The sequence below is a fragment of the Herpailurus yagouaroundi genome, unplaced genomic scaffold, assembly GCF_014898765.1.
Source record: "Herpailurus yagouaroundi ecotype Mexico unplaced genomic scaffold, PumYag 28, whole genome shotgun sequence".
Taxonomy (NCBI): domain Eukaryota; kingdom Metazoa; phylum Chordata; class Mammalia; order Carnivora; family Felidae; genus Herpailurus; species Herpailurus yagouaroundi.
In genome coordinates, this window is record NW_024412376.1 from 157422438 (window position 1) to 157435575 (window position 13138).

Consider the following 13138-nt stretch of genomic DNA (forward strand, 5'->3'; position numbering starts at 1 on the left):
GTGAGCAGAGGAAGGGCAGAGAGAGAAGGAGAGCGAGAATCCTAAGCAGGCTCTGCACTGTCAGCACAGAGCCCGACACGGGGCTTGAACCCACGAACCCAAGCACTGTGAGATCATGACCTGAGCCAGAATCAGGAGTTGGACACTTAACCAACTGAGCCTCCCAGGCAGCCCCTAGGGCCATACTTCTAACAAATGGCAAAGGTGTGCAACTTCCCAGGCACGGCTGCCTGCACCTTGCTCAGGGCACACTGTTTTCTGCCCACGTTTGTGGGTTTCCAAGCCGTCTGTCCGGAATCCTCTTCCAGCAGTGCTACCTCAAGGCTCCCACACACCCTTCAGCCTGAGCTCCTCCACTGCTCTGTCTCAGCCTGGACCCCTTGCCGTGTTTCTCAGAGCTCTTCGTCTTCCCCTGTCTCTCATCTGTCTTTCGCCCTACTGTGCATCGGCATCATGGATGAAATCCATTCGGCTCTCTTGACCACATGGCTAGCTTTCTGCTGGTCTTGACCTCTCATTTCTGACTGATGCCTGGCCCCACAGGCTTCTTATCCACCAGGTGCTCCCACCTCAGTCCTAGGGGTGTTTTCTTTGCCCCTTGCGCCACCAGTGCTGCGAAATTAGCAATAGTTGTAGCTCTATCCAGGGACATCCTGCTACCCGCTAGTCATGACCTCGTTGAGGCAGGCGGATCCTAGCTTTCTATTGTTCTATTGTTCTCCTCTTCTCCAAATCAGAAATCAAGGGTTTTGTTTATATTTCACTTTGGACCAATGCAAACTCCAAAAGTCTTTTCTCGCCTTGTAAAACCCCTTCGTCACTGTGTGTTTATCTATGTAATATACTAGTGCCTACTATTTGAATATTTATAACAGTACATACTGTTTAAAATACTTCTACACCCTTTTTTGATTTCATCCTCACATCACTCCCATGGTGATCATAAATAGTATTTTCCTCATTTTAGGAATAAGGAAAGAATTGACTTTTTGGTAAGAGTCTTATTATTGGCCAACCCCTCTGACACTTTTTCCCTTGATTTAAAAATAACTATTTAAGGGGGACTTGAGTGGCTCAGTCGGTTATGCTTCTGACTCTTGATTTTGGTCAGGTCATGACCTCACAGTTCAGGGGACTGAGCCCATGTCAGGCTCTGCCATGACAGCCCCAAGCCTGCTTGGGATTCTCTCTCTCCCTGTCTCTGCCCCTCTCCCACTTGACCGTGTGTGCTCTCTTTCTCTCTCTCTTTCTCTCCCCAAATAAATACATAATCTTAAAAAAATAACTATTTAAATATTCAATAGTTGTGCTATGGACTGAATTGTGTCTCCACACAATTTATATGTTGAAGCCCTAACGCCCACTGTGACTATTTGGGGAGAGGGCCTCTGAGGAGGTAATAAAAGTTAGACGGAGTCACACAGTGGGACCCTGATATGATAGAATTGATGTCGTTACAAGCAGGGACACCCAAGTGAGCACACAGGGAGATGGCAGCCACCTATAAGGCAGGCAGAGAGGTCTCACTGGAAACCCACTGCTCTGTCACCTTGATCTTCAACTTCCAGCTTCCAGAATTATGAGAACATGGATGTCACTTGTTTGAACCACCCGGTCTATGGTATTTTGTTATGTTAGCCAGAGCTAAGACAAGTTGTAATCTTTCATAAAGAATACTTTTGAGCAGTCAGATAAAGAAGTAACTATATGGGGTAAAGTTTGGTTCTGTTTTACTAATTTGTAACAGTCCTATGATATCATCGCTCTTTGACGGGAACCACATTTTTCTTAAGGTTGGACTTGGGATGAGCTTGTTTCCAAAGCCTTCTGGTTTCCAATAGTTACTTTATGCCCCAGCCCTGCTGTAGGGAAACGGGGTGACAATTGTGTAATGATTGCTTAACAACTGAAAAGTGTAACACACCTTTTTCTCTTGTCTAATCCACTTTTCATGAAAAGCAACAAGTAAAGGGTGATCCTTTTTCCTACAATGAGCGGATAACTAATGATTGTCCATGATAGTGGAGGTTCTTGGAAGGGGGAATTCAAGCCACACTTTTTGGATTTGCACTTTTTGGATTTGGATGGCTTCCTAACCATTTCACCCTACCTTGAATTTCTACAAATTTGATCACCTGTAATATTTTTAAAAAATGTTTCTTTATTGATTTTGAGAGAGAGAGAAAGAAAGAGAGAAAATGCAGGGGACAGGTAGAGAGAGGGAGAGAGAGAATCCCAAGCAGCTTCCCTGCTATCAGCAGAGAGCCCGACGCGGGGCTCGATCTCATGAACCACAAGCGAGATCATGACCTGAGCTGAAATCAAGAGTCGGTGCTTAACCAACTGAGCCACCGAGGTGCCCTCACCTGTGCCATTTTTATTTCAAGTAACACTTCCAAACATATATGCTTAGAGAAGTACGTCCTGAAACTATGTGTCCTGTCTCCTAGACAGATGCTAACCTAGGAGAGTACCCACAGAGTTGGGGTGCAGTGGGGGAGGGGTGGTAGCCATGTATGAGAAACATTACCCATTAAAAATCCCATATTGCTCTGCTGATTACAATAGGCAATAAACACTGGCTGAACTGAACTCGGGGACACTTACTCCTGGGGCCTCGACGGGTGGTCATGCTCAGGGGGCGAGTGTCAGAATCTTCCTGCAGGGGCTCCGGCTGGTTGCCTAGGTGGGGATTTTCAGACACCATTTCCTCGGGGCCAGCGGCGGGCAGCTGTGGGCAGAGGGGCAGAGGTTGTTACCCCCAGGGCTTGGGTTGACACAGATCCTATCTGGGGATGATGTGGGTCACTCAGCGAGGGGACAGGCCTTAGTACTATTCATATCTAGATAACCGTGGTGCTGTCACCTGTCAGAAAAGGGGTGCCAACCTTGAGTTCGTCTAAGAGGATTCTCGTTAAATTACTGAGGCATCCCCAAATAAAATAAATACTTCCACTATTTCTATGAATAATGTGCAGACCTTTGCAGAAATTGGGTGGAAAGGGGGAGCAGGAAAGCCACGGCCAAAACTATGTGATCCCAACTCCAAATCTTTTGGAAACAGCCGCAAAAGTGTCCCCGGGGAATTCAGGGCAAAGGACAGCCTGTGGCTCCTTCCCCAGGCTGTCAGAGGACAGGCCGGTGAGCAGAGATGACAGTGGAGGCCAAGGATGAGCGATGGCCTTTGGGGCCAGACAAAGGCTTGCCTCTGAACTCAGATGAACTGAGGGACTCGGGGCAAGTTATTTAACTTCCTCGCTTCCTTCCTTCTTCATCTGTAGAACAAGGGAGTTGAAGACAGCGGGTGCACCGAGATGCTACTTTGTATCGGCCACGGGGCAAAGCACGGGCATTGTGATTCAAATAAACGGCCTGGGGTGGACCCCAGGCACCGACTGGAAAAAAAAAAAAATCTCCCAAATTCCATTCTGAGGTGCCGCTGGGGTTAAGCGACAGTACTCTGGATTTCTTCCAACACCCCCCAAACCTCTCCTGCTCCAAGGTCTGCAGTCTGGGCTCCTGCGCGGGTTACATCCAGGAGCCGGTGCCTAGGAGGGCAGTGCCAGGTACCATGCTCCCCCCTCCCCGTCCCTGCCTCTCTCTCCTGTGCCTGTGGCCCAGTAGCGAAGGACGTGTACCCGTCCCGGCGGTACTCTCGGTCGCCTGCCCTGGCTGCAGAGCCCCTGGGGGACCCTGCAAGAAGGGGTCAAAGCTCCCTGAGTGGCCAGAGAGGCTGGCCACGTGGCTGGCCGCCCCCCTCCTCCCCCGGCTGCTCCATCCGAGCTGCGCAAGCAGAGGCCGCCCCTCGGCCCAGCTGGCCCCACCGGAGTGCGGTGGGGCACAGAGAGGGGGTTTGTCCCCCGACTGCGGCTACCTCGGTGCCTTCCCCGCGTCCACATCTCCTCACGTCCCAGCCACCCTCTCCAGGCAGCCCCATCACGTGGGTGCTGGCTCAAAATGGCGCTCCCTTCCTTCCCTCCCCTGCTGGCATCTCGATGCTTCCAAGCAAGTTGCCCCTCCAAAGAGATCTTCCCTGCCTCTCCTCAGAGGACAGGGGCTCCTGGCCGGTGGGGTGGGGGGGTGGTTATTTACCTTGAGAAGGCTGGCCTTGCAGGGGGATGCTCTCAGCCGAGGAGGGTCACTTCTGAGGAGAGCTGGAGGGGGGGGGTGGGGGGGGGGGGGCGGGCGCTCTGGTTTAGACCGAAGCTGAGCTCGGGCTTGGAATTGGAGAAAGGGGGAGCGCCCCATGATTAGTAATCCTGCACTGCCATCTATCGCCGGCCTCAGTTCATGGCCTTTGAGGACAACAGTAAAAAGCCTCCGTCCCTCTTTTCTGGGTTTCTCTCAGGAGACGGGAGAAACCTCAGAGGGAAAATGCCCGGGGTACTGACCACAGCGTCCCTGTGAGGGTCACCCCTAAGGCCCCACACAGGTCCCACACCCTGCACCTTCCTCCTGCACCCTTGTCTTTTCCAGGGTGCCCCGGGGAGGATGTGTGGTCCCCTGAGGGTGCCCACACCTTGTCAGTTGGCAGGCCGATGCACAGGCAGACACAGGGTCCCCAGCACCACATACCGGTTTCTTCCTTTTCTGTCTTGCCATCTTTGAGGTCTTCTTCTGGCCTCCCACACCTGCATCCTCATCATTTTCATCGAACTCCTTTGTAAAAATGTAAATGGAAGACTGGTCACTGAGTCTGTGTGTCAGCTGGGGAATGGCGGTAAGAGAGGAAGAGGGGTGCATTTTACGTATTCAAATTAAAATCACCATCCTGCCCCCACCCCTAAAGTTGAGTATGGGCGAAGGGACAGTTGACATGGTCTAAGCAGCTACCAGCCTTTACTCTTCTCAAAGCAGACATGGTCTTGAAAAGTTGTATCCAAATGGAAACATCATAGATGAGATGATCTTGGAGCCTCCATCGTTCACCCCTACAACATCCGCAGTGCTTCTGGCCCTGGGGACACACAGATTCTTGCTGCCTTCAAAACTCACAATCTAATGAAGGCCCAAAACAAGGGACCCTGCCAGGACAGCTGGTCTGGCCAGAGAGAGGACCCCAGCACGGGATGACATGGGAATCAAACCAGGGGTTTCAAGGGCCGGGTTCCTCTGCCCCCAGCCTCAGTCTCAGGTACAGAATAATAAGGATATATGTTAAATCGTCACAAAGTCTCAATTCAAAGACAACGTTCGTGGGTTGTCTTGAAAACAGAAATTCTTTCACAGTGCAAACTTTGTCTTTTTCTTTTTCCTCCTGACGCTTTCTAAAGTTTTAGTGAGAAGATGTTAGAGCTGAATGCTCTCAAGTGTTCAAGCTGCAAACTTCTCTGGTCCTAGACCTCTGCAAACTGGGGCACCACCTCTGGGCGTAGAAGAATTGCAAGGTAAACCTGGAACCTCTCCCTGTTACACCGAGTTCATTAGAAAGGTGTTCAAAGTGAAATTGGGATTTTATTTTTTTAATACTGAAATAAACTTGGAACACAAAGGATGGGTTTTAATGATAAGATTTAAGATTTCAAAGAAATGTCAAGCAGGTTGCTGAGTCAGCCTCCAACTGCACATCCTGCCCTTGGCCGTGGAGGTTAGAGAAGATGAGAACTTTGGTGGGTGGAGGGAACCCACGTTCTGACCGGCCAATGGGCATAGCTTGGGCTTGTTTTTTGTCCAAGGGACCTGAGATCTCTGATTCATCCTCTGGGTGAAAGCCCCATCCTCACTGGGCCTCCTGATTCAGGGTCCCCAGGTAGGGAGTATTCTTAGCTTAGGGGTTCACCAACTTAGATTATAAAATGTTGCTAACATTGAGGTGTGCAAGTGTGGTCCTTAGTTCATGTCTAAGTTCTCACTGGCTAGAATGGATTTGTGAGGAAATCTAGGCCTTTTTAATTGCTTTATTTTGTTTTGTTTTGTTTTAGTTTATTTTGCTTTCCAATAATGTTTTGAGTCTCTATCAGTGGAAAACTGTCCAGTAGGACCTCAAATTAGATAGAACGGAAACTCCCTGAGGGCACAGGGTTTTTGTTTTGCTGCGGTATCCCCAGGGACCAGCGACACAATAAATATTCGTTGCGTGAATAAGAGGATGTAGATTTATGTGGTTTGAAGGTACTTGATATCTTGCTTAAAGTTAACCTGTGTGGTTGTAGCTGGGTAATGTGGTTCCTTCAGGCTTTAGAAAATAGCGTGTCTTCTCCGTTTCAGCCTCTATGGTCTCAAGTCAGCGGGCCCTGCAGACAGGAGAGAAGCTGGGGTTGAGGGACTTTCTGCTCCGTTCTGAGGTCTGTGGTCTCCAAGTAGGAGACGGGCTCCCTTCTCTGTTGTAGGTAGTGTTTAATGATGGTTTGTACACGATGAGTTAGAAATGGAAGGACTCCACGAGACAGGATTTTACTGGTGGTTATGGTCTACAACTGGTTCCTTCAGCCTGAAGGTTTTCTACAAATCAGTGTGCTGCCGCAGAGCTGACTCAGTAGCAGGTGGTCACTCCGAACAGCTGTGTGTCACGAAATGGTGACCGGGCAGCTTCAGAGCATTCGTGTAGAGGTGAGCCCCTGGAATGTCTGCAGGGACGCATTTCTTATGCCATCAGGACCCGTCTCCACCGCGTGCCTGACATAGCGCCCTCTGCATTCAGTAGGCGTGCAATAAAGGCCTGTTGCTGGCCTAACTTCCTCCCTCACAAAGACGTGTGACTTAAGTGCAGTGCACACACAGCCACACCTTCAGGGGACATCTAAGCAACCGCTTACCTCTGTGATTATTTTCACTTTTTCTTCCTTGGGATTCATTTTGGCTGCAGTGTCTGCTCCTGGACAGGGAATCAAAACAAAACAAAACAAAGAAGTCAGGCCTTTGAAAATCAGTGAAACATCTTTCTTACTACCGATGTCTATGAGGCTGACCTCCGTGTTAGAGCAGACGGTCCATTCCCAAGGAATATGTGCTTGCAGACCCAGATTGGTGGAAACGAGCCCCAGAGGAAAAGGAAGGATGCCAGACCTTTCTGGCCCCGTGGGCCTGGCAATGAGCCCAGCAATGAACCTGGTGCCACTGGGCAGCAGGTGGGAGTGAGGAAATTCTGCCCTTGGAGTCAGAGGAGTCCAGTTCATAGCCCCTCCTCTCCCCTCAAACCTCCACCTTCCCACCCCCTCCTCACTCTCTCCCCTTGACCTTGGTTCTCATTTCACTGAACAGAGAGATGGGGGGGGGGTGGCGGTGGGGGGGGGTCCATCCCCTGCCCCTCCCCCACCCGCAGAGTCAGGCTACATCTTCTGCCTCCACTTGTACCCTGCCTGCCTCTGCTCCCATCTAGGCTGGGACCTCAGCCAGTGCACTAGGCCCCAGCACATTCCTCCTCCACGACCTTGAGCTGACAATTTCCCCTTTCCCCTGGATAATCACTTCTTCCTGCTCTATTGGCTCATTTCCTTCCATGAACAAAGTGCTGTGATTGGCCCCTTCTTTAAAAGGGCTGTCTCTGGACTCCACTTCTCTTTCTAGCTAGTGTTCAATTTTTCAACCTTCTACAGGAAAGTTCCTCACACCTTCTCTTCCTGGATAGGTTTGCTGGGCCCAGCAGCCCCTGAACCTGCTCCTGTCAGGGTCCCAGTGACTCTGCGTCACCACATCGAATGATCATTCCTCAGTGCTCATCTTATTTGACTCTCAGTGGGTCAGTAATGAAAGTGACCCATCACCTGATTTTTCCTGAAACGGTTTCTTCACTTGGCTTCTGGGATATGTTCTTTCTTGGTTTATCATCTCTCCCCCCTCTCAGACTCCTAAGCTGGTCTGTCTCCATCTTCTTAATCACCACACGGTGGGGTCTGCGTTGCCCCTACCCATCCCATTGGTGGTCCTACCCCGTCGCTTGGCTTTAAATGCCATCCGTCTGCTGGTACCCCCCACACTTGCACTCAGGGCCTGCACACCTCCCCAGAGCTCCAGACTCAAATATCCAGGTGCTTGATGGGTACCTTCACTTGGCTTAACATGCCCCAGATGAAGCTCCTTGTCATCGCCCCCTGATCTGCTTGTCCTGCAACCTTCCTTGTTGCAATAAACAGAACTCATTTGTCTGGGGCCAGAAACCTCAGACATACGCCATATTGTGTCATTCCTGACTCCGCTCTGCCTTTCACATGACACACGACGTGCAATCCATGGAAATCCTGCCGGCTTTGCCTTCAAATTATATGGAGAATCCAACCTCCTCTATGCACTTCCACTGTTATCACCCAGTCAGGCACCATTGTCTCTCGCATGGCTTCTTGCAAGACCCTCCTAACTTCTCTGCTTCTCACCTTGCTCACCCACAGGTTGTTCTTTACACTGAAGAGAGTGAATTGTTTAAAATTCAAGCGCAGTCATGTCTTTCTGCACTCAAAATCCAATGACTTCTTTTTCCCAACAGAGTAAAATCTGAAACCCTTTCCATTGCTTACAAGGCGCTCCATGATCTGCACTTAAATCCTCTGGTCTCAGGGCCTTTGCACTTGCTGTTCCCTCTGCCGGGACCTCTCTTGCCCAAGATAACTGCAAGGCTGTTTCTTTTAATTCCTTGAAGGCCCTACAGAGACCCTTCAGAGAAGTCTTCCCAGAACACTCATAGTACAATGGTAATCTGCTTCCCTCACCTTCCTGGTATTCTCTAACTATCTCATGATGATTTCTTTTTCCATAGTACTTGTCACCAGCCGACATATATACTTATTTGCTATTGTCTGCCCATCCCTGTTAGAATATAAGCTATAAGAGGGCAGGGACATTTGCTCATTGTTTACCTCCAGAGCCTAGGAGACATTCAAAAAATGTGTTTCAAATGAATGACTAAATCAGTACTTATTGGCTGTGTCTTCCATGTCCCCATTCTGGAGCCCTTTAAATCTTCATTGTCCTCTCTGGGCTGCTGAGAAGATCAAAGGAGAGAGGGCGTGGGGAGAAACACCAGGGCTGACAAGTTGTAAGCCCTTCCTAATATCCTGGAATCTGAATCTCAGCTAGGCCTTGTCATTTAAGCAGCTCATCTGAGGTGTTCAAGGTTGCAGTGACCCTGATGGGGAATTAGCATATTAAAGGGAAACAAAGCATCTGGAAATCTGTTGTCTCCTCCCCAGACCTCCTCACAGGCTACCAGAAATGGAGGAAGGAAACTGATGTCAGCAGTTCAGAAAATAAAAGGACGAGGAGGTGATCTAGAAGGAATGAGGGGCAGGGAATGAGACTGAAATGCCCAAGGACACGAAAACTCTCTAGTAAACAACCCCGGTAATTATGAGCTGGGAAAAAAAAAAAAAGAACTGATGTATTTTAGGAAAGAAAGGTTCTTCCTCAATAAGTAAAAAAAAAAAAAAAAAAAGTCATATATGAAGTAAATAGAAGTAAGAATGAAAAATGTAACAGAGTTGATTTTTTTCTCCTCATTCTTTCCTGATCATTACCTTTGAATGAGTTTCTAAGGAAATCAAATGACATCAAAATTTATTTTTTCATGAGCACAGTTCCTAAAAGAAGATAAATCAATACTGTTCGACTTTAATATGTAGCTTGTCATCACCAAATGCATTGAGCACTTGTTAATATATTCCTATTGGCAACATCCAAATAAGAGCCATGATTTACCGCAGACTTATTTTGTGCTATGTCTAGATGCAAGGTACCACCAGACCTTACAACAACACTTCTAGTTCAGTTCCTCGTGCCTCAATTCACCTCTGAGGGACCAAGGTTTCCTCTGAGGTTAACCTCCGGCAGGATACACGATTTGTCCAAGGTTATAGTTATTAAATGTCACATTCAAAATTTGACCCCAAGACTTGGTGATTCCACAGTCTTCCCCATGCCCCTCTACCTCTCTGTCTCGCCATTGATCCCTGTTTTGTGATCATATCAGGAACCAATCTATGCTAGTTCAGTCTTCTGGAAATATGTACTATTGAAAGCTGTGGAGTATTGCCCCAGTGAGACAGGGCTGTGGCTACTTTAGGTCAATGATTTATCTAACTTCGTGCAGAAAACCAAAGACAGTTTTCTAGGAAGGTACTGCTGAGACCTTTGTCCAAACAAATGGACTGTCTCTGAGGGTGCTGAGTGCATCAGAGCCCTATCCAGAGGACCCTGTGACAAGTTCTACAGGATGTAGGCAAAAGGATGAAGGTGTGTCATAAGAGATGCACTGCATCTGACCTTGGGCTGCTTGAAAAAAATTAACAACGTGAGTGTCCTATTCCAAAACAGTGCAAACACGGGTGTATAGAAATAGTGAGACCTTTGTGAAAAATTAAATGAACCTGGGTCCCAATTCCAGCTCTACTTGTCAGCTGTGTGATCTTGGGCAAATGCCTTCGCCTCTCTGAAATACATTTCTTCACCTGTAAATTTGCAAAATTCCTACCTCCAAGATTACCGTATAAGGGCTAAATGATAGACTGTATGGTAAAATGCCTAGCACGGACCAGGCTCTCGATATCGGTATGGTTTTTAAGAAAAGGTGATGCTAGAGAAGGAAAGTAGAAAAAGGAGTGGGGATGGAAAAAGAGCTTAGGGGACAGAAGAGGAATCACAAGAAAGACCTGAGGTGACATTGAAGTCCCCCATTACCATTTGTGGTTCCCACCTTCAACCTCCTGGCTCCAAAACCCCTCTTTCCCTTCCCCCAGCTGGGCCCAGGGGAGTTTCCTTTCTGTTTCCATTTGTGGTGCTTCTGAAGCCCTCCCCTGCCCTCACGCCCATGGGTATTTCCTCCCTGCGTATGGTGCTTAGCTTTTTCTGCCCTACCCTATTAGGGTTGGAGCCTGGACCCCTGGCAGGTGCCACACTCACTGCTTCTAAATTCATTATCTGAGTCTACAAAGCATTCCAGCCACAGCTTCCCTTTGTCTGAGGTTGGTGACAGATAGCTTTATGGAATCATTCAATCGGCTCGATGTAACACATGTCACCCTGGCAGAGTGCATATAAATGCCACACTTGAGCTGCGCTCTGTGGTATATGCCCATTGCGTTCACGTGATGAACTAAGTGATCCCAGGCCCTTTCTGGGAGTCATCTGTTGTGTTTCAAGCACGTTCGACACTTTTATAAATATCTTACGGTACTTAGCTCCTTGTACTGCTAGCCTCCGTTTATAGGGCTGTCTTCTGCACAGACTCTGCTTCTGAGCTGGTCTAATGCATTTCTGCTTGCTCTGAACTTCAGCCCATTGCTTGGCACCTTGTTCATGCTCGATAAACGTGTGAGCGAATGACTCTACACGAGCTCTAAGAGACAGATTTCATTCTGGAGCCGAATTTATTTGCAGAAGAGGTTATGTGAAAATCCAATAACAGGCGTGCACTTCCCACGAGACCTTATTAGCTTTTCATAGCGCCTCTTTGCAACGGAGGCAAACTGTAAGTGTAAATACCAGCCCGCAGATTTTCTTGTGGTCTCTTGGAGCAGTGATCCTCATCCCTTTGTCTGTAATGGCTCTTCCTCTGCCTAATGCCCAGAAAAACGAAGCCTGAAATGAGTGGCACTTTGCCCCTTGGACCAACGTGAACTGAGACACTCAGAGACGCAACCCGCAGCAAATGTTTCTGGGAGACAGGAATGCGACAGGATGGCAGGAAAGTCCCAGGACGGAAGCCGAGCAACCCTGTGGGAGGGATTCCACCCAGCGGCCCTGAGAGCCAGACATCAGACAGCCGCTCAAATCAAAGCAGCCCAACTGACGCTCTATGATTTCAATTCCAGAAAGTAAAACGTAAATCTCAGTGGGTTCTCAACCCCTACACTCGCAATTCATGAAATCGGCTAAGGGGGGACTGAGGGGTTGAGCTCCAAAACGGGGTCACGAGGGCAGGACGCCCTTACTGCAGCCCTGCTCCCCGGGAAGAACTGGTTACCTTAAGCAACTTTACAAAGCGCTTTGCAGATTCCGCTTCCTGGATGAAAGGAAAGTGGGGAGAGACGGAGTCTTGCTGTCGAATCTTCTGAAAGAGTCCAAAGGGAAAGGCTGAACGTTGGGGCGGACCCAGGGCTGCTCCCTGGGAGGCTGAAGCTCTGGGAGCAAAAACACCCGCTTAGCAACATGTTCCTAAGGGAGGTCACTCCGGCTTTTTTTTTTTCTTTTAAAGTGACAGGTGACTTCCAGTAGCAGAGCACGGACCTGCTGGGGGAACAGAGGAGCCCAGCACAGACGGGAACCAGCTGGGGGCAGCTGATCAGAAGTCGGGGGGGGGGGGGGGGGCTTTAGGAAGCACGCCCTCCCTTATGTCATCGGGGTCACTGGGCATTTCTGGCAAGAGACAGGCGATGCTCAGATGCAGGAGGTTTAGAATCACGAAAGGTCACCATGAGTGGGCGGTGCACCTGACTTATTTGCAGCCAAGGTTCTGGGCGGTGCTGCTGGGCAGCGGTGAGTGTTTTCCAGTTAAATGTGGAGGCTGGATGTCCAGGATTAATCTTTGCGTATTTTTGGAATCCTACTAAGATTGCTCAAAGAGGATATAAATGGTATTGGCTTAAAAAAAAAGCAAAGGTCATGGGAGAAGTGGCAAAGCACATGGAAGAGTAATGGAATGGATAGACCAAGGAAAGCCACACTCCAACCTTTCTGGTGTGTGCGTGTGTGTGTGTAAATGTATCCATCTGTGTACCCTGTGTGTGTGTGTGTGTGTGTGTGTGTGTGTGTGTGTGTTTGCATGTGTATCTGTGTGTGGGGGGAGGAGAAATGAGCCCATCCGTTCTACAGAATTCCAGAGAGGGTCAGGACTAGGTTCAGGAGGGTGGGGTTGAATCCTGTCCCTCCAAAAGAAAGTATGTTGGAGCCCTAGCCCCCAGTGCCTCTGAATGTGACCTGATTTGGAGACAGGTCCTTACAGACGCAATCAATTTAAAAAGAGGTCATTAGGGTGGGCCCTAATCCAATATGACTGTGTCTATATAAAAAGGCCCTAATCCAATATAGACTGTGTCTATATAAAAAGGCCCTAATATTAGGGTGGGCCTTAATCCAATATGACTGTGTCCTTATAAAAAGGGGATATTTGGGGACAGAGACAGACATGCACATGGGAAAGATGATGTGAAGACCCAGGGAGAGCAACATCTACAAGCTAAGGGAGGACTGCAGCCCCCAGAAGCTGGGAGAG

At 48.8% G+C, this 13138-nt stretch overlaps 1 protein-coding gene across 12 annotated transcripts in view; it reads right to left on the reverse strand.

Annotated features, from left to right (window-relative positions):
• CC2D2A (coiled-coil and C2 domain containing 2A) overlaps nucleotides 1–12094 on the reverse strand; it is a 148706-nt gene extending 136612 nt beyond the window's left edge. For 7 of the 12 annotated variants that reach the window (XM_040487624.1, XM_040487604.1, XM_040487675.1 and 4 more), the window contains exons 1-2: nucleotides 4093–4214; nucleotides 2608–2731 (exon numbers count right to left, since the gene is read on the reverse strand). In XM_040487624.1, coding sequence (XP_040343558.1) covers nucleotides 2608–2707 — 100 coding nt within the window. In that variant the 5' untranslated portion in view covers nucleotides 2708–2731; nucleotides 4093–4214. Of the gene's footprint in view, nucleotides 1–2607; nucleotides 2732–3874; nucleotides 3929–4092; nucleotides 4215–4575; nucleotides 4660–6755; nucleotides 6815–11890 lie in introns of those variants that run through there. The other 5 variants (XM_040487614.1, XM_040487639.1, XM_040487652.1 and 2 more) reach the window with 5 other exon arrangements.
• Between the last annotated feature and the right edge of the window lie 1044 nt (nucleotides 12095–13138).